The sequence below is a fragment of the Mobula birostris genome, chromosome 2 (assembly GCF_030028105.1).
Source record: "Mobula birostris isolate sMobBir1 chromosome 2, sMobBir1.hap1, whole genome shotgun sequence".
Classification (NCBI taxonomy): domain Eukaryota; kingdom Metazoa; phylum Chordata; class Chondrichthyes; order Myliobatiformes; family Myliobatidae; genus Mobula; species Mobula birostris.
Genome location: NC_092371.1, coordinates 84,005,070 through 84,028,806, shown reverse-complemented (window position 1 = coordinate 84,028,806; position 23,737 = coordinate 84,005,070). Strand labels below are relative to the sequence as shown.

General features: G+C 46.4%; 1 protein-coding gene across 2 annotated transcripts in view; it reads right to left on the bottom strand.

Moving 5' to 3' along the window:
- LOC140188160 (zinc finger protein 341-like) overlaps positions 1 to 23,737 on the bottom strand; it is a 54,506-nt gene that overhangs the window by 14,106 nt on the left and 16,663 nt on the right. The window contains exons 4-9 of one of the 2 annotated variants that reach the window (XM_072244156.1): positions 22,535 to 22,672; positions 20,077 to 20,259; positions 15,762 to 15,945; positions 8,490 to 8,574; positions 7,140 to 7,327; positions 2,517 to 2,698 (exon numbers count right to left, since the gene is read on the bottom strand). In XM_072244156.1, the coding sequence (XP_072100257.1) occupies positions 2,517 to 2,698; positions 7,140 to 7,327; positions 8,490 to 8,574; positions 15,762 to 15,945; positions 20,077 to 20,259; positions 22,535 to 22,672 (960 nt within the window). The remainder of the gene's footprint in view (positions 1 to 2,516; positions 2,699 to 7,139; positions 7,328 to 8,489; positions 8,575 to 15,761; positions 15,946 to 20,076; positions 20,260 to 22,534; positions 22,673 to 23,737) is intronic. The other variant, XM_072244165.1, reaches the window with a different exon arrangement.

The following is a 23,737-nucleotide window of genomic DNA, read 5'->3' as shown; positions in this document are numbered from 1 at the left end:
ATGTGCTAGGGGCAGCCCACAAGTGTCACCACACATTCCAGCACCAGCATAGCCTGACCAGTACTGTACCCCTAGTTCAGAGATTTATCCGATCAGTTGGACTGTGTGGGTTGTCTTACAAGGACAGTGTGGAACTTCCTGTGGCCAGACATTTTAATTCCGATTCCCATTCTTGTTCTGACATTTTGGTCCACGGCCTTCTCTTGTGCCAAGATGGGGCCACCTTCATAGTGGAGGATCAACATCTTATATTCCATCTGGGTAGTCTCCAACCTGATGGCATGAATATTGTTTTCTCCTTCTGGTAAAAAATATTCTTGCTCCTCCCCTCCCACTCTGGCCTCCTACCTCTTCTCACCTGCCTGTCACCTCCCCCTGGTGTCCGTCCTCCTTCCCTTTCTCCTATGATCCACTCTACTCTCCTATCAAATTCCTTCATTTCCAGCCCTTTACCTTTCCCATCCACCTGACTCTACCTTCTAGCTATTCTCCTTCCCCTCACCCCACCTTTTTATTCTGGTGTCTTCCCTCTTCCTTTCCAGTCCTGAGGAAGGGTCTTGGCCTGAAACACTGACTGTTTATTCACTTGCAGAGATGTTGCCTGACCTGCTGGGCTCCTCCTGTGTGTTGCTTTAGATTCCCAGCATCTGTAGACCTTCTCTTGTTTATGAAACAAAAGGTCACTCTTTTAAATCTTCTTCTCTGAGGGTTCTGAATCACCAGAACTTTCTTCTCCAGAGGCCACTAAAAGGTGGTCCATGAATATCTAAAACATGAGATTCTGCAGATGCTGGAAATCTACAGCAATACATACAAAACCACTTGGGCATGTGGCCAAGTGGCTAAGGCATTGGATTAGCGATCTGAAGGTTGTGAGTTCGAGCGCCAGCCCAGGCGACGTGTTGTGTCCTTGAGCAAGGCACTTAACCACACATTGCTCTGCAACGACACTGGTGCCAAGCTGTATCGGCCCTTGCCCTTCCCTTGGACAACATCAGTGTCGTGCAGGGGGGAGACTTGCAGCATGGGCGACTGCCTGTCTTCCATACAACCTTGTCCAGGCCTGCGCCCTGGAGAGTGAAGACTTTCCAGGTGCAGATCCATGGTCTCGCAAGACTAACGGGTGCCTTAACACACAAAACGATGGAAGAACTCAGCAGGTCAGGCAGCATCTATGGAAAAACGTAAACAATTGACGTTCTGGCCCAAGACCCTTCTTCAGTACATTTTCAAACATTTCTTGAATATCTTCTAAGGCAGAGTGTCAAACAAGCTGGGACAAGTGCATCCTTCAGACGTGTTGGCTGTTAACACAAACAGTGCATTTCATTGTATGTTTCAAAGTACATGTGATAAATAAATAATCTGAATCAGAGATAAGGCAGTAAGTCAAGTTTTTTCCTTACGCGGGGCCTGTCTGTGCATGTGAGTGGGTGAGAGAGAGTAAAAAGGGTTTGTTTTGCTGTTGTGTTGCTCTGCTCAACGTGGTAGGCATGCTGCGTTGCCGCTGGAATGTGCAGTGACACACGCAGGCTGCCCCAGCTCATCTTTGACTGTGTTGGTTGTTAATGCAAACAACATATTTCACTGTGTGTTTGATGTACAGTTGATGAACAAATTGGAATCTAACCTGACAGGATTGCTGTGCCTTCACATGGAGTATTAGACCATCATCTCGCAACATTAACAACAACTTCCTCTGGATTTTTATGCTATGCAGATTAGCTACAGCACTTCCTGCCGACTCTGGTCCAACCACATTGCTGCCAAGGCCACAAAAGCTCACCACTTCCTCTACTTCCTCAGGAGGCTAAAGAAATTCGGCCTGTCCCCGCCAAACATCAACCATTTTTATTGATGCACCGTAGAAAGCATTCTATCTTGATGTATCATGGCTCAGTATGGTAATTGATCTGCATGTGAACAGAAACCAGCCTCCCCTCCATGAACTCTGTCTACATTTCCCACTGCCTCAGTAAAGCAGCCAACATAATCACATAACCCACTCACCCTGGATAGTCTCTCTTCTCCCCCTTCTCCTATCGGGCAGAAGATACAAAAGCCTGAAAGCACACACCACCAGGCTCAAGGACAACTTCTATCCCACTGTTATAAGACTATTGAATGCTTTCCTAGCATAGGGGTTCCCAACCAGGAGTCCGTGGACCCCTCAGTTAATGCTAAGGGTCTATGGCATAAAAAAGGTTGCGAACTCGTGTCTTAGTACAACAAGACGAAATCTTGACCTCACAATCTACCTCACTGTGACCGTCTTGTCTGCCTGCACTGCACTTTCTCTGTAACACTTTATTCTGAATTCTATTATTGTTTTACTTTGTACTACCGCGATGCTCTGTTGTAATCAATAAATCTATCTGAACAGCCTGCAAGCTCACTTTGAAAAGCAAGCTTTTCACTCTAGCTCAGTACATGTGGCAATTATTAGTCAGTTTTACTGGTGTAAAGTGTGCTCCCCGGGGCAGCGGCTGCTGGGTAAGGCTGCTCCCAGGACCCACCTGCTGGTTCTTGTGTTGGATCATATGCGACTTGAGCTGGAAGTAAGTGACGAATTTACTGGGGCAGAACTGACACTGGTACGAGCTGTCAATCACCAGCATCTGCCTCGCCTCCTGACTCCCGTCTGGCGGAGGGACATCCGGCGTCTGGCGTGGAACATCTTCGGCACTCTCTGATACATCTGCTCGGAATGCAAGGGAACAGGTGAGGGAGAGAGAGAGGAACAAGAGCCTGTTAAAAGCAGCTGTAACTCAAAGTTCAAGGTAAATTTATATCACATATACAATGCTGAGATTAATTTTCTTGCCGTCATTCACAATAAATTTATAGAATAATAACCATAATAGAATCAATGAAAGACGATCCAACTGGAGTGTTCAATCAGGGTACGCAAGACAACAAACTGTGCAAATACAAAAAGAAAACATAATAATAAATAAATAAATAAGCAATAAATACCGAGAACCTGAGATGAAGAGTCTTTGAAAATGAATCCACAGGTTGTGAGAACATTTCAATGATGGGGCAAGTGGAGTGAGTGAAGTTATCGCCACTGGTTCAAGAACCTGAGGTTGAAGGGTATTAACTGTTCCTGAACCTGGTGGTGTGGGTCCTGAGGTTCCTGTCCCTTCTTCCTGAAGGCAGCAGTGAGAAGAGAGCATGGCCTGGGTGGTGGGAGTCGCTGATGATGGATACTGCTTTCCTGCGACAGTGTTTCAAGTAGACGTGCTCAATGGTGGGGAGAGCCTTATCCGTGATGGACTGGGCCGTATCCAGTTACTTTTTTATAGGCCTATCCATCCAAAGTTCAAGGTTCAAAGAAAGTTTACGTTTGAAGTACTTCAATAGGTACCTGATTGGCCACTGAGTGTGTGTTTGTGGTTTTCTGCTGCAGTCACCCATCCACTTCAAGGTTCACACGTTGGGCATTCAGAGATGCTCTTCTGCACACTACTGTTGTAACTCGTTGTTACTTGAGTTACTGTCACCTTCCTGTCAGCTTGAACCAGTCTGGCCATTCTCCTCTGACCTCTCTCATTAACAAGCTGTTTTCACCCACAGAACTGCCACTCACTGGATGCATTTTGATTTTCACACCATTCTCTGTAAACTCTAGAGATTGTTGTGCGTGGAAAATCCCAGGATCAGCGGTTTCTGAGATACTCAAACCACCCCATCTGGCACCAACATTCATTCCACAGTCAAAGTCACTCAGATCACATTTCTTCCCCATTCTGATGTCTGGTCTGAAGAATAACTGAACCTTTTGACCATGTCTGCATGCTTTTATGCATTGAGTTGCTGCCACACGATTGGCTAATTAGATTTTTGCATTACAACTAGGTGTACCTAATAAAGCGGCCACTGGGTGTATGTCACCATTTACAACTTTGACATACATTTTCTTATAGGCATTTAGAGGAAAATACAGAAAGATTATAGAATTTATAAAAACTATAATTAAACATACAGCTGAAAGACAACAAATGTGCTTCCTGTAAAGTGGCGACCAGAACTGTACACTACATTCCCAAACATGGCCTGTCCACAGCTCTAACATGGCGTCCTTATTCTGAGACACAAGAGATTTGATAGATGCCAAAAATCTTGAGCGACAGACACAAAATTCTGGATTCAGATTTATTTACCGTATGCCTATCAAAACATATAGTGAAATGCGCAGTGGACATTAACAGCCAACACCATCTAGGGATGTGCTGGGGGCAGCCCGCAAATGTTGCCACACGTTCCAGTGACAACGTAGCATACTCACCATGCTGGGCAGAACAACACAGAACACAACAAGCAACGAAACAACAACAGCAAAACAAGTCCCTGTCCCTCTGTCCCACCCACACACACAGTCCTTTAACCCCAGAACAGCCCTCCTGATGTACAGATTAGCAGCTCAGGAGATGAATCCTATCCAGGGTAAAGTGTAGAACACACAACAGAACAGACCAGAGGAAGTCTAATGAAGTGTCTCAGCCTGAAATGTTGATTGTTAATTCCCCTCCACAGGTGCTGCCTGACCTGCTGAGTTCCTCCAGTATTTTGTGTGTGTTCCTCCTCAGTTTTCTTTACAGGTGTCTCCCGCTTTTCGAACGTTCGCTTTACGAAATCTCACTGTTACGAAAGACCTACGTTAGTATCCTGTTTTCGCTAACGGCAGGTGTTTTCACTGTTACAAAAAAAAATCAGTGCACAATAAAAAAGCAGCGCGTGATAAAAATCAGCGTGCGCCCCGAGCAGCCGCTCTCCCCCGGATTCGGAACTGCATTCTCGCCGGCATTGCTTAAACACGTGCCTGTGAGCAGCCGTTAGCAAGATGAGTTCTAAGGTATGGGAAAAGCCTAAAAGAGCTCGTAAGGGTGTTACACTTAGTGTAAAACTAGACATAATTAAGTGTTTCGATCGTGGTGAACGGAGTAAGGACAAAGTGAGTTTGGCTTATGGAAGCTGACAAAGATGATATTGAAGAGGTTTTGGCATCGCATGACCAAGAACTGATAGATGAAGAGCTGATGCAATTGGAAGAGGAAAGGATAACAATCGAAACCGAATGCAGTAGCGAAAGTGAAGCAACTGCGTGAGATTTTCGCTGCAATGATAAAGTACGACTTTAATTTTGAAAGGGTACGTAGGTTTAGGGGATATTTGCAGGATGGTTTGAGTGCTTACGAAGAACTGTATGATAGAAAAATGCACGAGGCTCAGCAGTCAAGCAAGCCTTCCACATCAGCCACAGCAGACGACGAACCTCGACCTTCGACATCGAGGCGGGCAGTCATAGGAGAAGATGAGTTGCCTGCTCTAATGGAAACAGATGACACCCCAGTGTCCCACCACCCCAACCCTCAGGCCGCATACAGATACCGATTTGTGGAGAATGCAGCGGTATCCGGGAGGCACACAGCACATCTTTAAGAAAAAAGCCGAAATAAACATGCTAATTAATTAGGTGCCGCCCAGCACGTAATTGTCGGCCCAGATCAGAGGCGATGCAATTGGCAATCGGCACTGATCTGGGCCAACATTTACGTGCCGCGCAGCACCGAATTAATTAGCATGTTTATTTCGGCTTTTTTCTTAAAGATGTGCTGTGTGCCTCCCGGCTACCGCTGTACACCCTGCATGCTTCACAGACTGGTATCGGGTCGCTGCCCGGAGGGTGGGGGCGAATGCACCACCCCAACCTGTGACAACTCAGTCTAACACACCATCATCAGTGTGCTCGGCCCTGTCCCAATTCCCGTAGGTGATACTACACTGTACATACGTTATTTCTACTTTATATAGGCTGTGTATTTTTACGTGTCATTTGGTATGATTTGGCAGCTTCATAGCTTAAAGGTTACTGGAGAGAGTGTTTTTGTCAACAGCACTTGCGTGAGATTTTCTGCCAACGGCGCTTGCGTGAGATTTTCGCTACGGAGATCTGTGCAGGCGATCGAGAAGTATTTCTACTTTATATAGGCTGTGTATTTATCATATCATTCCTGCTTTTACTATATGTTACTGTTATTTTAGGTTTTATCTGTTATTTGGCATGACTTGGTAGGTTATTTTTGGGTCTGCGAACGCTCACAAAATTTTCCCATATAAATAAATGCTAATTGCTTCTGCGCTTTACGACATTCCGGCTTACGAACCGTTTCAGAGGAACACTCTACCTTCAGATAGCGGGGGAAACCCGTACTTGCCTTGCCGGCACAGTCTGACCATAACATTTGCACCATTGTTGACTTCCGGGAAACCTTATGGACACCACCAGCTCCAGGTCTAACACCACTTTTGTTCTGAAGGACCCCAGTTCTTGACCACTGTCCACCCTATCGTCCTTTTCTGTAAAGATTAGCTTTACTTGTCACATGCACATCAAAATATTCAGTGAAAGGTGTCGTTTGCATCAATGATCAACTCAGTTTGAGGATGTGCTCTTCACATCTGTGGATTCACATTCGTGAACTTGACTTGGTTGCTTGCTTTTGTTGTTTGCACAATTAGTTTTTTTTCTGCACTTTGGGTGTTGTCTGATGTTTTTTTTAAAAATAAGTTCTATTGGGTTTCTTTGTTTTGTGGCTGCCCATAAGGAGACAAATCTCAAGGTTGTGTATAGTTTGATACTTTGATAATAAATGTACTTTGAACTTTGAAGTATCTTCACACTTCCCACGCCAACATAGCACGCCCACAACTTACTAAACCTGGCCCGAGTATTTTCAGAACGTGGGAAGAACCCGAAGGAAGTTCACAAGGTCACGGGGAGAATGTACAAACCGCCTTACAGACAGTGGCGGAACTGAACGTGAATCACTGGTGCTGTCAAGGCGTTACACTAACAGTTACGTTACCAGGCCACCGTGAAACCCACCACAATCTTCCCCATAAATTCATCCCAGTGCTTGTGGGAGCTTGCTCTGCTCAGGTTAGCAGTTGCAGTTCTCAAATTAAACCGCTTGGACAGCATTTCATTGGTCGGAGAAAACGCCAGAGCTTCTCGGTTTTCCGAGTCAGAACATCTTTAGAGTGTTTTGTGGCGTTTCATGGTGGCCCCCAGCTGCTCCAACCTACAGCCGGCTCACAGCCCAATGCCCGACATGCACGCACGGCTGACTAACCTGCAGCCTCGTTCTCTCCTTGTGTCCTCTTGCTCTCCGGACTGACGGCCACCACCTGCATGGAGACGGTGGTGCGAGAGTTCCCTGCCGGCCACACCTTGTGGGTCTGCATGTGCTTCTTGACGTTGGACTTCTGGGCGAAGGCACGGCCACACACGATACACTGGAACGGTTTCTCGCCAGTGTGGCTGGAAACAGAGAGGGGCAAGCGGGGGGAGGGTCAGTGGCTGGAGGTGCATTGGGAAGATTATCAATCACACTATCAATCGACCTAAAAGAGTTCAAGCTATCTCGTCTCAATCAACAACTTGTGGACGAAGCCTGTGGGATGGGTGATTCTTTTAACAGTCCATAACAGGCCAGAAGACTATAAGACGTAAGAGCAGAATTAGGCCATTGGGCTCATCAAGGCTGCCCTGCCATTAAAGGTCAAATTTCAAAGAAAATTTATTATGAAAGTATGCATAGCTCACAATATGCTACCTTAAGATTCATTTTCTTGCATTTACAGGAAAAATAAAGAAAAAGAATAGAATCTACAAAGAACGGAACATAAACAAAGACTGACAAATAACCAATGTGCAAATGAAGACAGACTGTACAAAGAAAAAATAATACTGAGAATGTGTTGTAATGAATTCTTGGAAGTGAGTTATTATCCCTGTCAACCCCACTCTCCTGCCTTCTCCCTATAAGCTTTGACACCCTCATTAATCAAGAACCTATCAACCACCGCTTTAAATATGACTTAGCCTTCACAGCTGTCTGTGGCAATGAATTCCACAGACTGGTATGCTCTCACTGTGACCGTGAAGGTTTCCACTGGGTGCTCTGGTTTCCTCCCACATTCCAAAGACGTACAGGTTGGGGTTAGTGAGTTCTGGGCACGCCGGAAGTGTGGCGACACTTGTGGGCTGCCCCCAGCACATCCTCGGTCTGTGCTGGTCCTTGGCGCCAAATGACTCATTTCACTGTGTGTTTCAACGTACGTGTGACAACTAAAGCTAATCTTAATCTAATCTTTGTTTTAGGCCTGGCTGAAGAAATTCCTCCCCCTCTCTGTTCTAAAAGGGCATCCCCTTATTGAGAGACTGTGCCTTTAAATGCTCTCAGACTTGGCCTGCCCCACAAGTTTGCGACCATACCACCGTACATTTGAGGAGAATAAACCGATTTAGAGGAGTAGGTGGGCGAATGGAATGAGTCTTGGACAGTATAGAACAGATGGGCCAAAGGGCCTGTTTCTATACTGTCTGACTCTCTCTGAGACTTCTAGGCTTAACAATCACAATGAGGTACAAAGGCTGTTTGCTGCTTGGATTTTGACTGTTTGGAAACCTCCCAACGTACCTTCTGATATGTTGCTGGAGATCAAAGTTCTTGGCAAACATCTTATCACAGTAGCTACACTTCAGCTTTGGAAGCTTCCCTTTGCCTGAAACACAAAGAGGAAGAGGTTTTGTCGGCTGCTCGGACTTGCACTGCCTGCCATTCCTTGCTGTCCCACTATTTAAAGAAAGATTCACCTTATTGGTCACATGTACATTGGAACACGCAGTGAAACGTTTTTGAGTCCGATGCAGGGTGGAGGCCGAAGACGACGGCCTGACATGGGGTTAGAAGACTGTGTATATGTGTGTTTGGGAGGGAGGACGGAGTCTTGTTTTGCTGTTTGTTGTGTTTTGTGTTGTTCTGTCGAGCATTTTGGGTTTGCCATACTGGCACTAGAATGCTTGGCGACACTTATGGACTACCCCCACACACACTAGTGTGTTGTTTGGCGCAAACAACGCATTTCACTGAATGTTTTGATATACACCTGATAAATAAACTCAAATCTTGAAACGTCAATGACCAACAGTCTTAGGATGTGCTGGGGGCAGCCCACAAGTGTTATCATGCTTCCAGCGCCAACATAGCTTGCCCACAACTTACAACCACCGACTGGTACGACTTTGCAATATGGGAAGAAACCAGAGCACCCTTCAGAGAACTGAGAGTCATGGAATGCGGTCTGTTCTTATGGGGATGTCACTAGTCAGCCATGATCTCACTAAATGGCAGCAGAGGCTCAAGATCTCCTCACTCCAAGCGAAGATAGGGAAATAAAGTTCAAATTAAATGCATTATCCAAGTACATACTGTATATGTCACCATATACAACCCTCAGATTCAGTTTCTTGCAGGCATACTCATAATAGAATCAATGAAAGACTGCACCAACAGGGCAGACAAGTTAGTGTGCAAAAAACAAAAATAATAAATAAGCAATAAATATCAAGAACATGACATGAAGAGTCCTTGAGTCTAAAGGTTGTGGGAACAGTTCAGTGAATCTTCGCAAACTTCTAAGGAAGTAGAAGTACTGCTGTACAGAAAACTTTTTGTAGAATTGGTGGCAGACCCAAAGAGAGTCCGAGGCCTGATGGCGCATCTGGAAGTCGGCGGCCCGGTGGTCTGATTGTGTAGCTGGTAGTCAGAGACCCGATGGTGTACATGGAAATTGGAGGCCCGGTGGTGTTTCCAGAAGTCAGAGGCCTGACATCTTTAAGTCCAGTTAATTGGACTGTGGACTGGAGGTGTGGGTGGGTGGGTGGGTGGGTGTGTGTGTGTGTGCGCTGTTAATGACACATTTGAAGTACATACGATCAATACATGAATCTGAATCTGAAACCTTTCACCACATGACAGCACGCAGAGCAATGTCCCAATACAACAAACAATTACCCTTTTTGAGGAAAACAAAACTAATCTTAAACACCGTGATAAAAAAAATCCCACATTCTGCTTACTTGATGGTTTGTGGGGAGACTGATAAAATAGGAACAATTAAGGGACCTTTAGACAGGCACACCAAAGCCATGCTCTTTACTTGCTGTTGCCATCAGGAAGGAGGTACAGGAGCCTCAGGACACACACCACCAGGTTCAGGAACAGTTATTACTCCTCAACCATCAGGCTCTTGAACCAGAGGGGATAACTTCACATAATTTTACTTATCCCATCACTGAACTGTTTCCACAGCTTATCAACTCACTTTCAAGGACTCTTATATCATAAGATACAGGAGCAGAATCAGGCCATTCGGCCCATCGAGTCTGCTGTGCCATTTTATCATGGCTGATCCAATTTTCCCCTCAGCCCCAATCTGCTGCCTTCTCCCCGTATCCCTTCATGCCCCGACCAATCCAGAATCTATCAATCTCTGCCTAAATATACATAAAGACTTGGCCTCCACAGCTTCCTGTGGCAAAGAAGTCCATAGATTCACCACTCTCTGGCTAAAGAAATTCTTTCTCATCTCCGTTCTAAAAGGATGCCCCTCTATTCTGAGCATGAGGAACTCTGCAGATGCTGGAAATTCAACAAACACACATCAAAGTTGCTGGTGAACGCAGCAGGCCAGGCAGCATCTCTAGGAAGAGGTGCAGTCGACGTTTTGGGCCGAGACCCTTCATCAGGACTAACTGAAAAAAGAGCTAGTAAGAGATTTGAAAGTGGGAGGGGTGGGGGAGATCCAAAATGATAGGAGAAGACAGGAGGGGGAGGGATGGAGCCAAGAGCTGGACAGTTGATTGGCAAAAGGGATACGAGAGGATCATGGGACAGGAGGCCCAGGGAGAAAGAAAAGGCGGGGGGGGGGGCGGACTCAAGAGAGTGAATTTGTTGAATGCTTATGAGATAGTTTTTCAGAGCAGTTTGTCATTGATTCTACTTGGCGATCAGCTATTCTGGATTGAGTGTTATGTAATGAACTGGAGGCGATTAGGGAGCTTAAAGTAAAGGCGCCCTTAGGAACCAGTGATCACAATACGACTGAGTTCAACTTGAAACTTGATAGGGAGAAAGTAAAGTCTGACATAGCAGTATTTCAGTGGAGTAAAGGAAATTACAGTGGTATGAGAGAGGATTGGAAGGAGATGCTGACCGGAATGTCAGCAGAGCAGCAATGGCTTGAGTTTCTGGCAAAAATGAGGAAGGTACAGGATAGATGTATTCCAAAAAACAAAGAAATGCTGAAATGGCAAAATAGTACAACCATGGCTGACAAGGGAAGTCAAAGCTATTGTAAGAGCGAAAGAGAGGGCATTCAACAAAGCAAAAATTAGCAGGAAGTTAGAAGATTGGGCAGCTTTTAAAAACCTACAGAGAACAATTAAAAGTATCATTAGGAGGGAAAAGATGAAATATGAAAGCAAGCTAGCAAACAGTATCAAAGTGGATAGTAAAAGCTTTTGCAAATATGTAAAAAAAGAGAGATGAGAGTGGATAGGCGGCCGCTAGAAAATGAGGCCACAGAAATAATAACAGGGGACAAGGAGATGGCTAATGAACTAAATGAGTATTTTGCATCAGTCTTCACTGTGGAAGACACGAGCAGTGTGTCAGATGATGAAGGATGTGAGGCAAGAGAAGTGGGTGCAGATACTATTACAAAGGAGAAGGTGCACAAAAAGCTGAAAGACCTAAAGGTGCACATGTCACCCGGACCAGAGGAACTGCACCCTAGGGTTCTGAAAGAGGTAGTGTTAAGAGATTGTGGAGGCATTAGCAATGATCTTTCAAAAATTATTGGACTCTGGTATGGTGCTAGAGGACTAGAAAATTGCAAATGTCACTCCACTCTTTAAGAAAGGAGGAAGGCAGCAAAAAGGAAATTACAGACCAGTTAGCCTGACCTCAGCGGTTGGGAAGATGTTAGAGTCAATTGTTAAGGATGAGGTTATGGAGTACTTGGTGACACAGGACAAGATAGGACAAAGTCAGCATGGTTTCCTTAATGGAAAATCTTGCCTGATGAACATGTTGGAATGCGTTGAGGAAATTACATGTAGAATAGATAAAGGGGATGCAGTGGATGTTGTATATTTGGACTTTCAGAAGATTTCTGACAAGGTGCCACACATGAGGCTGCTTACCAAGTTAAGAGCCCATGGTATGACAGGAAAGTTACTAACATGATTAGAGCATTGGCCGATTGGTAGGAGGCAGCGAGTGGGAATAAAAGGATCCTTTTCTGGTTGGCTGCCAGTGACTAGTAGTGTTCCGCAGGGGTTGGTGTTGGGACCACTTCTTTTTAATGCTGTATATAAATGATTCAGATGATAGAACAGATGGCTTTGTTGCCAAGTTTGCAGATGATATGAAGATTGGAGGAGGAGCAGGTAGTGTTGAGGAAACAGGTGGGCTGCAGAAGGACTTAGACAGATTAGGAGAATGGGTAAGAAATGGCAAATGAAATTTAATGTTGGAAAATATCTAGTCATGCACTTTAGTAGGAGAAATAAATCTGCAGTCTATTTTCTAACTGGGGAGAAAATCGAGAAATCTGAGATGCAAAGGGACTGGGAGTCCTTGTGTAGAACACCCTGAATGTTAACTTGCAGGTTGAGTTGGTGGTGAGGAAGGCAAATGCAATGTTTGCATTCATTTCAAGAGATCTAGAATACAAGAGCAAGGGATGTGATGCTGAGGTTTTATGAGACATTGGTGGGGCATCACCTTGAGTATTGTCAACAGGTTTGAGCTCCTCATCTCAGAAAAGATGTGCTGGCATCGGAGAGGGTTCAGAGGAGGTTCACAAGGATGATTCCAGGAATGAAAGGGTTATCATACGAGGAACGTTTGATGGCTTTAGATCTGTCCTCAATGGAATTTAGAAGAATGGGGGAGGATCTCGCTGAAACCTTTCGAATGTTGAAAGGCCTAGACATAGTAGATAGGATATTTCCCATGGTGGGAGAGTATAGGACAAGAGGGTACAGCCTCAAGTTAGAGGGGCATTAATTTAAAGCAGAGATGCAGAGGAATTTCTTTAGCCAGAGGGTGGTGAATTTGTTGCCACAGCCAGCTGTGGAGGCCAGGTTGTTGGGTATAATTAAGGTAGAGTTTGATAGGTTCTTGACTGGACACGGCATCAAAGGTTACAGGGAGAAGGCCAGGTAGTGGGACTGGGGCTGAGGAGCGTATTAAATCAGCCATACTTGAATGGTGAAGCAGATTCGACGGGCCAAGTATTCTAATTCTGCTCCTATGTTTGATGGCCTTATATTTATTGCTTATTTATCATCATTATTTCCTTTCTCTCCCTTTTTTTTGTATTTGCACCGTTTGTTTTTTTGAACATTGGTTATTGTTCACCCTGCTGGGTGCAGTCTTTCCGTGAATGCCCACGAGAAAATGAATCTTAGGGTTTATATGGTGATATACAGTGCACGTCCTTTGAATGCTGAAGGTGGGTGTAAGAGGACTGGAGGGCTATGGGCTCCATAGGACAGAAGGGTTAGATTGATCTTGGAGTAAGTGGAAAAACTTGTAAATACAAGAGAGTCTGCAGATGCTGGAAATCCAGAGTAACACTCACAAAATGCCGGAGGAGCTCGGCAGGTCAGGCAGCAACTATGGAGGGGAATAAAACGGATGATGATTCAGGCCGAGACTCCGTGTCAGTCCAGATGACAAACATGAGAAAATCTGCAGATGCGGAAAACCTGAGTAACACACACAAGCTTACACCACATGCTTTCCAGATTTGTTTTCAAGCTGCTCGATTTGGACTCTCCGAGGACCCCAGATACTCACATTCAATTGACTGTTTCTCCCGTTGCTTCTCCCACCGCATTCTACGCGCCAGTCCTGGTTAAGGGCTTTGGCCTGAAACATTGACTGAACCTTTTTCTCATTGATACTGCCTGGCCTGCTGAGTTCCTCCAGCATTTTGTGTGTGTTACTCAACATAATGGCTAATACCAAAGTATATCTGTTCAAGGCAGGGACCTGGATATAAGATGTTAAGATGAAAGCGTAGGGGGATGTCCGAGGTAAGTTATTTTTTTCCCCCACAGAGAGTGGTGGGTGTATGGGGTGCACTGGGGTTTGGGACTTGGTGATAGAGGCAGATAAACATACATAAAACATAGAATAGTACAGCACAGTACAGGCCCTTCGGCCCACAATGTTGTGCCGACCCTCAAACCCTGCCTCCCATATAACCCCCCACCTTAAATTCCTCCATATACCTGTCTAGTAGTCTCTTAAATTTCACTAGTGTATCTGCCTCCACTACTGACTCAGGCAGTGCATTCCACACACCAACCGCTCTCTGAGAGAAAAACCTTCCTCTAATATCCCCCTTGAACTTCCCATCCCTTACCTTAAAGCCATGTCCTCTTGTATTGAGCAGTGGTGCCCTGGGGATGAGGTGCTGGCTATCCACTCTATCCACTCCATCTATTCCTCTTATTATCTTGTACTCCTCTATAATGTCTCCTCTCATCCTCCTTCTCTCCAAAGAGTAAAGCCCTAGCTCCCTTAATCTCCGATCATAATCAATACTCTCTAAACCAGGAAGCATCCTGGTAAATCTCCTCTGTACCCTTTCCAATGCTTCCACATCCTTCCTATAGTGAGGCGACCAGAAATGGACACAGTACTCCAAGTGTGGCCTAACCAGAGTTTTATAGAGCTGCATCATTACATCGCGACTCTTAAACTCTAGCCCTCGACTTATGAAAGCTAACACCCCATAAGCTTTCTTAACTACCCTATCTACCTGTGAGGCAACTTTCAGGGATCTGTGAACATGTATCCCCCAGATCCCTCTGCTCCTCCACACTACCAAGTTTCCTGCCATTTACTTTGTACTCTGCTTTGGAGTTTGTCCTTCCAAAGTGTACCACCTCACACTTCTCCAGGTTGAACTCCATCTGCCAGTTCTCAGCCCATTTCTGCATCCTATCAATGTCTCTCCGCAACCTTTGACAATCCCCTACACTATCTACAACACCACCAACCTTTGTGTCGTCTGCAAACTTGCCAACTCACCTTTCTAACCCCAAAAATCACGAAAATTAGAGGTCCCAGAACTGATCCTTGTGGGACACCACTAGTCACAACCCTCCAATCCGAATGTACTCCCTCCACCACGACCCTCTGCCTTCTGCAGGCAAGCCAATCCTGAATCCACCTGGCCAAACTTCCCTGGATCCCATGCCTTCTGACTTTCTGAATAAGCCTACCGTGTGGAACCTTGTCAAATGCCTTACTAAAATCCATGTATATCACATCCACTGCACTACCCTCATCTATATGCCTGGTCACCTCCTCAAAGAACTCTATCAGGCTTACAAAAAGGGCATTTAAGAGTCTCTTAGACAGGCACATGGATGATATAAAAATGAAGACCTCTTTGGGGGGGGGAAGAGTTAGATTGATTGTGGAAGAGGTTAAAAGGTTGATGCAACACTGTGGCTGTACTGTACTGTTCTGAATCGTATATACGTTTTCTGACAGTGTGGCACTCCCTCAGAACTGCAGAGGAGAACCAGCCTGTGTTTCTGTGCCCCAGTCTCGGGGGGGGGTTGTGAAGCGGAGTGAAGGTGGGATGAGGGTGTTGAGTTTAACCTCACTAGGGGTGTCACTGTAGCATACTGATTAGCGCCAGTGACTTCAGTTCAATTCCCGCTGTCCGTAAGGAGTTTATACGTTCTCCCCGTAACCGCGTGGATTTCCTCTGGGTGCTGCAGATTATGCCCACATTCCAAAGATATGTGTTTAATTGGATGGTGTGGACTCATTGGGCTGTTACTGTGCTGTATCTCGAAATGTAATCAGTAAAGTTACCTTCCTGCATGCCGGCGGGGTCTTTGTTCTTGGCCGCCTCGCTCTGGAGGCCAGAGAGGTTGGCGCTGGGGTTGAGGGCCGGTGTGGCGATGATGCTGCTGGTCTTGGTGATGAAGCTTTGCTTCCCCGGGCTGTAGATGGGTGGTGTGTTGAAGGGCGAGCTTTCCACACACTGGCTGGGAACCTGCGGACGAGATGGAGGACAGGCAGCATTAGCATCAGAGACAGGAGGAGAGAAGTGTTGAGTGTCCTCCAGGTCTATGTGTGGGGAGAGGATCTCTCGATCAATACCCTGCCACCAGGGCACTAGGGCAGCAAGCTGTTTACTGTGCAGTACATGCACTTTGAATTTTATTTTGTTAACTTATTTGTGGTAATATTTTGTTTTATGTGCTGTGTGATATATGTTTTGTAGATGTATTGTGGTCCAGGGAACATTGTTTTATTTGGTTGTATACACTGTATGTGCAGTCAGATGACAATAAAATTGTATTTGAACGTACACACACTCCAATGCTCCTCTCTAAGGCGTACACGTGTGCACACACACTTCTTTTGCGACTAATGCACAAAGGAATTTAATCTACGCACAAAAGGTTGTCATGTACTGTTGGAGTCAGAAGTTTACATGTACCTTAGCCAAATACATTTAAATTCAGCTTTTCACAATTCCTGATATTTAATCCTGGAAAACATTCCCTGTCTTAGGTCAGTTAGGATCACTACTTTACTTTAAGAATATGAAATGTCAGAGTAATAGTAGAGAGAATGATTTATTTCAGCTTTTATTTCTTTCATCACTTTCCCAGTGGGTCAGAAGTTTACGTACGCTTTGTTAGTATTTGGCAACATTGCCTTTAAGTTGTTTAACTTGGGTCAAACGCTTTGGATAGCCTTCCACAAGCTTCTTACAGTAAGTTGCTGGAATTTTGTTCCATTCCTCCAGACAGAACTGGTGTAACTGAGTCAGGTTTGTAGGCCTCCTTGCTCGCACACGCTTTTTCAGTTCTGCCAACAAATTTTCTATCGGATTGAGGTCAGGAAATGATGTCAAGTCTGGTTCATCCTAGGGAGCAAGTTCCAAATGCCTGAAGGTACCACGTTCATCTGTACAAACAATAGTATGCAAGTGTAAACACCATGGGACCACGCAGCCGTCATACCGCTCAGGAAGGAGACACATTCTGTCTCCTAGGGATGAACGTACTTTGGCGTGAAAAGCGCAAATCAGTCCCAGAACAACAGCAAAGGACCTTGTGAAGATGCTGGAGGAAATAGGTAGACAAGTATCTATATCCACAGTAAAATGAGTCCTATATCGACATAACCTGAAGCCACTGCTCCAAAACAGCCATAAAAAAGCCAGACTACAGTTTGCAAGTGCACATGGGGACAAAGATCTTACTTCTTGGAGAAATGTCCTCTGATCTGATGAAACAAAAATTGAACTGTTTGGCCATAATGACCATTGTTATCTCTGGAGGAAAAAGGGTGAGGCTTGCAAGCCAAAGAACACCAGCCCAACCGTGAAGCATGGGGGTGGCAGCATCATGTTGTGGGGGTGCTTTGCTGCAGGAGGTACTGGTGCACTTCACAAAATAGATGGCATCGTGAGGAAGGAAAATTATGTGGATATATTGAAGCAACATCTCAAGACATCAGTCAGGAAGTTAAAGCTTGGTCGCAAATGGGTCTTCCAAATGGACAATGACCGCAAGCATATGTCCAAAGTTGTGGCAAACTTGCTTAAGGACAACAAAGTCAAGGTATTGGAGTGACCATCACAAAGTCGTGACCTCAATCCGATAGAAAATTTGTGGGCAGAACTAAAAGAGCATGCACAAGCACAGAGGCCTACAAACCTGACTCAGTTACACCAGTTCTCTCTGGAGGAAAGGAACAAAATTCCAGCAACTTACTGTGAGAAGCTTGTGGAAGGCCATCGAAAATGTTTGACCCAAGTTAAACAATTTAAAGGCAATGCTACCAAATACCAACAAAGTGTATGTAAAATTCTGACCCACTGGGAAAGTGATGAAAGAAATAAAAGCTGAAATAAATCATTCTCTCTACTATTATTCTGACATTTCACATTCTTAAAATAAAGTAGTGATCCTAACTGACCTAAGACAGGGAATGTTTTCTAGGATTAGGTGTCAGGAATTGTGAAAAACTGAGTTTAAATGTATTTGGCTAAGGTGTACGTAAACTCTGACTTCAACTGTAAGTATATTTCATGATCGTACACAATCACATTTCCTTTTCCGGTTTCTGATGCGGATGGTGTTGACAATGTGGAGTTTGTGACAATTTGTCTGCAGATTTTAGAACTGGCTTATTTATAACTGTTTTTATTGACAAAATGATTCAGTGTGCATGTTGTTGTCACTGGGCAAAAAGTGCCACAGCACAAGATTTTCGTGCACATTGGTCATTCCAAAGGGCACATTTTCACACACACACACACACACACACGACCCTCCCTTGAAGACACAAGGCTCCATAGTAACGAAAGGAGCTGAATAAGAGGACAAAACACTGGTTGGACCACACTTACGAGTATCGTGTATAATTCTGGTCTGCACACTGCAGGAACGATGTGGTGGCAATAGACAGAGGGCAGAAGATGTTGCATGGAATGAGAGTGAGAGCTGTGGTGATACACAGGGATTGAACAGGTTGGGTTTACTCTCGCTGGAATCCAGGAAACTGAGGAGTGTCCTTATGTAAGTCTATAAAATTAAGAGGGGCAGAGATAAGACAGACAGAGTCTTTCACCCAGAGCGGGGGAGTCTAGCAGCCGTGTAGCGGTTAGCACAATGCTTTTACCACTCGGGGCATTGGAGTTCAAAGTTCAATTCCGACTCCATCTGTAAGGAGTTTGTACGTAAGGAGTGTGTGAGCTTCCTCCAAGTGCTCCAGATCCCCCACAGCCCAAAGACATATCGATTGGTATGCTAGATGGTCATTGTAAATTGTCCTGTGATTAGACGAATGTTAAATAGGTGGGTTGTTGGGCAGGGTGGCTCTTTGGGCTAGAAGGGCCAACGATCCTGGGTGCCAATATCTGAGGGTGTATCCTGGGCCCAACATATTGATGCTGCTACAAAGAAGACACAACAGTGGCTGTATTTCGTTTGGAGCTGGAGGAGATTTGGTATGTCATGCAGATGTACCATGGAGAGCATTCTAACAGGCTGCATCACCGTCTGGTATGGGGGTAGGGAGGGCAAGCTACTGCACAGGTTCAAAATAGGCTGCAGAGAGTTGTAAGATTAGTCAGCTTCATCGTGGGAACCAGGCTCCATAGTACCCAGGATATCTTCAAGGAGCGATGCCTCAAAAAAAGCAGCGTCCATCATTAAGGACCACCAGCACCCAGGGCATTGTTTTTTCTCACTGTTACCATCAGGAAGGAGGTACAGAAGCCCGAAGGCTCACACTCAATGATTCAGGAACAGCTTCTTTCCCTCTGCCATCAGATTTCTGAATGGATAATGAATCCATGAACACTATCTCACTACTTCTTTATTTTTATTTTGGCACTACATATTTAATTTAATTTCTTCCTGTTCTTCAGTTTTTCCTTATTATTACGTATTGCAGTGTACTGCCACCGCAAAGACGACAAGTTTCATGTCACATGCCGGTGATATTAAACCTGATTCAGAATCTGTGTTGGATCTCTAAATAAACAAATAGACTAGAGAGCCTATGTTTAGGGTGAGAGGGGAGATATGGACATTTGGACAGGCACTTGGATATGAAAAGCATACAGCAGTATAGATTCGAGATTGTTTACTGTCATTTCCTGTACACAAGCGTAAAGGAGAGCAAAATAATTGTTACTCCGGATCTGATGCAACACCAAAAGCATACACAATAAAATAAAGCATGTAATAACCAAAAAAAAAACACAATATATGAGATAGGTTATATACATGGACTGATTGTGTGTCCATAAAGTGTCACTTGGCACAGGACTGTCTGTACATAAGGTGACTCTGAGAGGAGATGATAAAGTAGTAGTGGTTGGGGGCGTGGAGAGGTGGGTCAGTGGGTGGAGGTGTCAATCAGCCGTACTACTTGAGGAAAGTAACTGTTTTTGAGTCTGGTTAATCTGGAGCCTATGCCGGCAAATTGGATCAGTGTGGACGCCATTCAGGGTTAGCATTAACGAGATGGGCCAAAGGGCCCATTTGTGCTGTATGGTTCCATAAGTTCTTGAACTCGCTACTTCTGTCCACCTCACCCTCCCCACAGATGCCAAAATCAGCCCCCCGCCTGCCCACCCGCCCAGTGAGCGGCTCACTACCTGGAAGTGCGGCATTGCCAGCGAAGATCCGTCAGAGGAGTTTCCGGTCAAGGGGGGCAGTGCGCTGTAGACCTGGATCGCCGAGCTGCCGCTGGAGCTGGGTGTCATGGAGACGGCTGCAGGCTGGGGAGGGGGTGGAGGAGGGGTGATGTAGGAGGTGACCGGGTGCACGTTGTGACTGCTCTGCAGGGGACGAAATACAAGATGATCAGGGGTTAGTTCCCAGGAGGAAGGCCCAACATCTGACAGAGATCTAGGAGATGTGACGGGAGGGGAGGCCCGTGTGGGATGTGTCCACGAGATTGTCACCTGACCTTCCCCACACCAATGTCTGTCCCCCAAACCTCCCCCCATCGAAGAGGTCCGACACTCCAGTCCTCCCCCTGCCACCAGGGTTCCAACCACCAAGATCTGACCGGGGATGTGTCCATCAACCTTCCCCACACCATAGATTCGTCCCGCAAAGCTTTCTTCTACCGAAGAGGTCCAACACCGCAGACCTCCCCTCTAGGGTTCCAAATGCCTAAAATTTTCTGCCTTCCCAGGTGTCCATCCCCCAGATCTTCCCCCTCCACCAGTAGTCTACCCCTCTGATCTATCACCCCACATCCAAGGATTCATTCCTCCACAACTGCCCCCCCCCCACCATGAGCTATCAACCCAGACCTTCTTCCCCACTCCAAGGACCATCCCCTAGAAATTTCCTCTCCACCAGGGGTCCATCCCATAGATCTTCCTTCCTCCTTGGGGTCCCCCCCCACCCGAACTACTCCCCCAAGTGTCCAAACCCCTGATATTCCTCCCCCAGTGGTGCATCCTCAGACATTCCCCCTCCACCAGCGGTTCGTCCCCTCAAACCTGTTCTTTCAGCAGGGGCCTGGTGTCTGTTCTCTGTGGATCGAGGAAATAGGGACCTCAGGGATCGCACCTTGGCTGGAAGTGCAACCACTCATCCTCCCTGCGCCCCCCGCCAGGTTCATTCTACTGTTCAAAGTGTGCATGGCTGATTAATTCATGAAAAAATGATTCTGCGATTGAAAGGCTTTTCAAATGAGGAACGTTTGATGACTCTGGGCCTGTACTCACTGGAATTCAGAAGAATGAGGGGGGGATCTCATTGAAACCTCTCAAATGGTAAAGGTCTCAATGTTTTCGATGGTGGGACAGTCTGAGACCACAGGGGACAACCTCAGAATAGACAGACATTCATTTAGAACAGAGATGAGAAGGAATTTCTTTAGCCAGAGAGTGGTGAATCTGTAGTTTCGTTGCCACAGGCAACCATGGAGACCAAGTCATTGGATATGTTGAAAATGGAGGTTCATAGGCTTTTGATTAATAAGGACATCAAAAGTTCAAAATAAATTTATTATCAACAAACATATACAGTAAGCCATTGGGTATATTTAAGGCAGAAGTTGATAGATTCTTGATTGGTCAGGGCGTGAAGTGATACGGGGAGAAGGCAGGGAGATTGGGGCTGAGAGGGAAATGGATCAGCCATGATGAAATGGTGGAACAGACTCGATGGGCCAAATGGCCTCGTTTTGCTTCTATATCTTATGGTCTACTCTCTCCCCTCCCCCATCAACCAAGTGCCCACACCCACAGTGTAGCGTCAATATCCACAACCAACCCTCGGCGTCTTGGAGGGAATGAGGTTCCCCTCCCTCCACATGGACAACCACCTCCCTCACCAGTATCTCATGCAGGTCTTGCATAGGAATTTAATGCAAAATTGGACTTTGACCAACCCAAAATGTATTCCTTGCAGTGGCTTACTAGATGGGCCAGAAGATTTCCATGTGGAAATGTGTTTAGTTTTCCCCAACGATTAAATATTTAACCAGTGACATGTATCCAAATGCTAAACAGGATGTAAACTGGGACTTAGAACGAGAGTCCAATTACAAACAAGAGAAAATCTGCAGATGCTGGCAATCCAAACAACACACACAAAATGCTGGAGGAACTCAGCAGGTCATGTAGTGTCTATGAACAGCTCTGATGAAGGATCTCAGCCCAAAATGTGGACTGCACTCTTTTCTATAGATGCTGCCGACCCTGCTGAGTTCCTCCAGCATTCTGTGTGTGTTGTCTATAAAGGGAGATTATGTTTGATGTCAGTGTCAGCGCCAGGAAGAGGTATCACAAACTCTGAACAGTTTTACATTGAGCTCAGGGTAGCCCCAGCAACCCACTCACCAAAAACAGAATTCCTTACTTCCCACCCTGCTTCCACCCCCCACAACACCTTCCAATCCACACTCCCCTTCCCCACCCATGGCCAACAATAACCCACTCTGCCACACCTTCCCTTTCGTCCTCGCCATCCATTGTCAAAGTTACCCCCCCCAATGCTGCTCCCCCACCATTCCCTTCTCCCCCCACCCATGGATAACAACCCCCCAACACCCCTCCCCACGACTGTGCGATGACGGGAGGGGCAGCAGCCTACCTGTGTGGGCAGCGTCTGGTCCAGGGAGGTGAAGGCCGACATGGCTGACATCAGAACATCGTCACTCACCACTACGTTACCTTGGAGAAGCGCCTGAGTGAGGGGCGAGTGAGGCACCGTGATGTAGGTGGGGACTTGCTGGAGGACAGTGGGGAGAGGGGGGCAGGAGAGGAGAGCGAAAGAGAGGAGGGGGGTGGAGGGAGACAAAACGGGGAGAGGGAGTGAGGGGCGGAAAGGGAGAGGAGGGTCAGGAGGGCAGAGACAAAGGGGGAGAAATGGGGGGGAGGGAGAGAGAGAGAGAGCGAGAGAGACACACACACACACACAGTGGGGAAACACACACACACACACAGGGAGAGACAGAGGAAGGGGGGGAGGGTGAAGAGAGTGGAGAGACGGGGAGGGCAAGAGGCAGAGAGAGAGAGAGAGAGACACACACACACAAACACACACAGTAAGGAAGGGGTAGACGAGAAAGATCTGATTATTCTCACAAAGATGCAGTGTGAAGGGGCTGATTCTCCGAATCCCCACCCCAACATTCCCCCTCCCTCCCACCCCAGGCCTCGTGCTGGAATAATCCCCCCACACTACTCACAGATAACCTCGCCCTCTCACCCATCCATCCTCATCTCGCTCCCTCCTCCACCCCCTCAGTCTCCACCCCATCCTTACTGCACACCACCCAACACCGTTAGTCTTGCGAGACCATGGATCTGCGCCTGGAAAGTCCTCACTCTCCAGGGCGCAGGCCTGGGCAAGGTTGTATGGAAGACCAGCAGTTGCCCATGCTGCAAGTCTCCCCTCTCCATGACACCAATGTCGTCCAAGGGAAGGGCATTAGGACCCATACAGCTTGGCACCAGAGTCATTGCAGAGCACTGTGTGATTAAGTGCCTTGCTCAAGGACACAACACTTTCCCTCAGCTGGGGCTCGAACTCACAACCTTCAGGTCGCTAGTCCAATGCCTTAACCACTTGGCCACGTGGTTAGGCAGGTCACGGTGTGTCACACAGATCGCAGAGGGTCAGACACCAGGCCCAAATAAAACCTCACCATCCACAGGGGAGAGGGAGACCAGAAGCAGTGAGGGTGAGAGGTCGAGGGCAAGGGAGGAGGGGAGAGGGCGAGGGAGGAGGGTTGAGGTGGGATGTGAGGTGTTGAGGAGGACACCCACCCACTCAGTGAGAACCATCACCCAC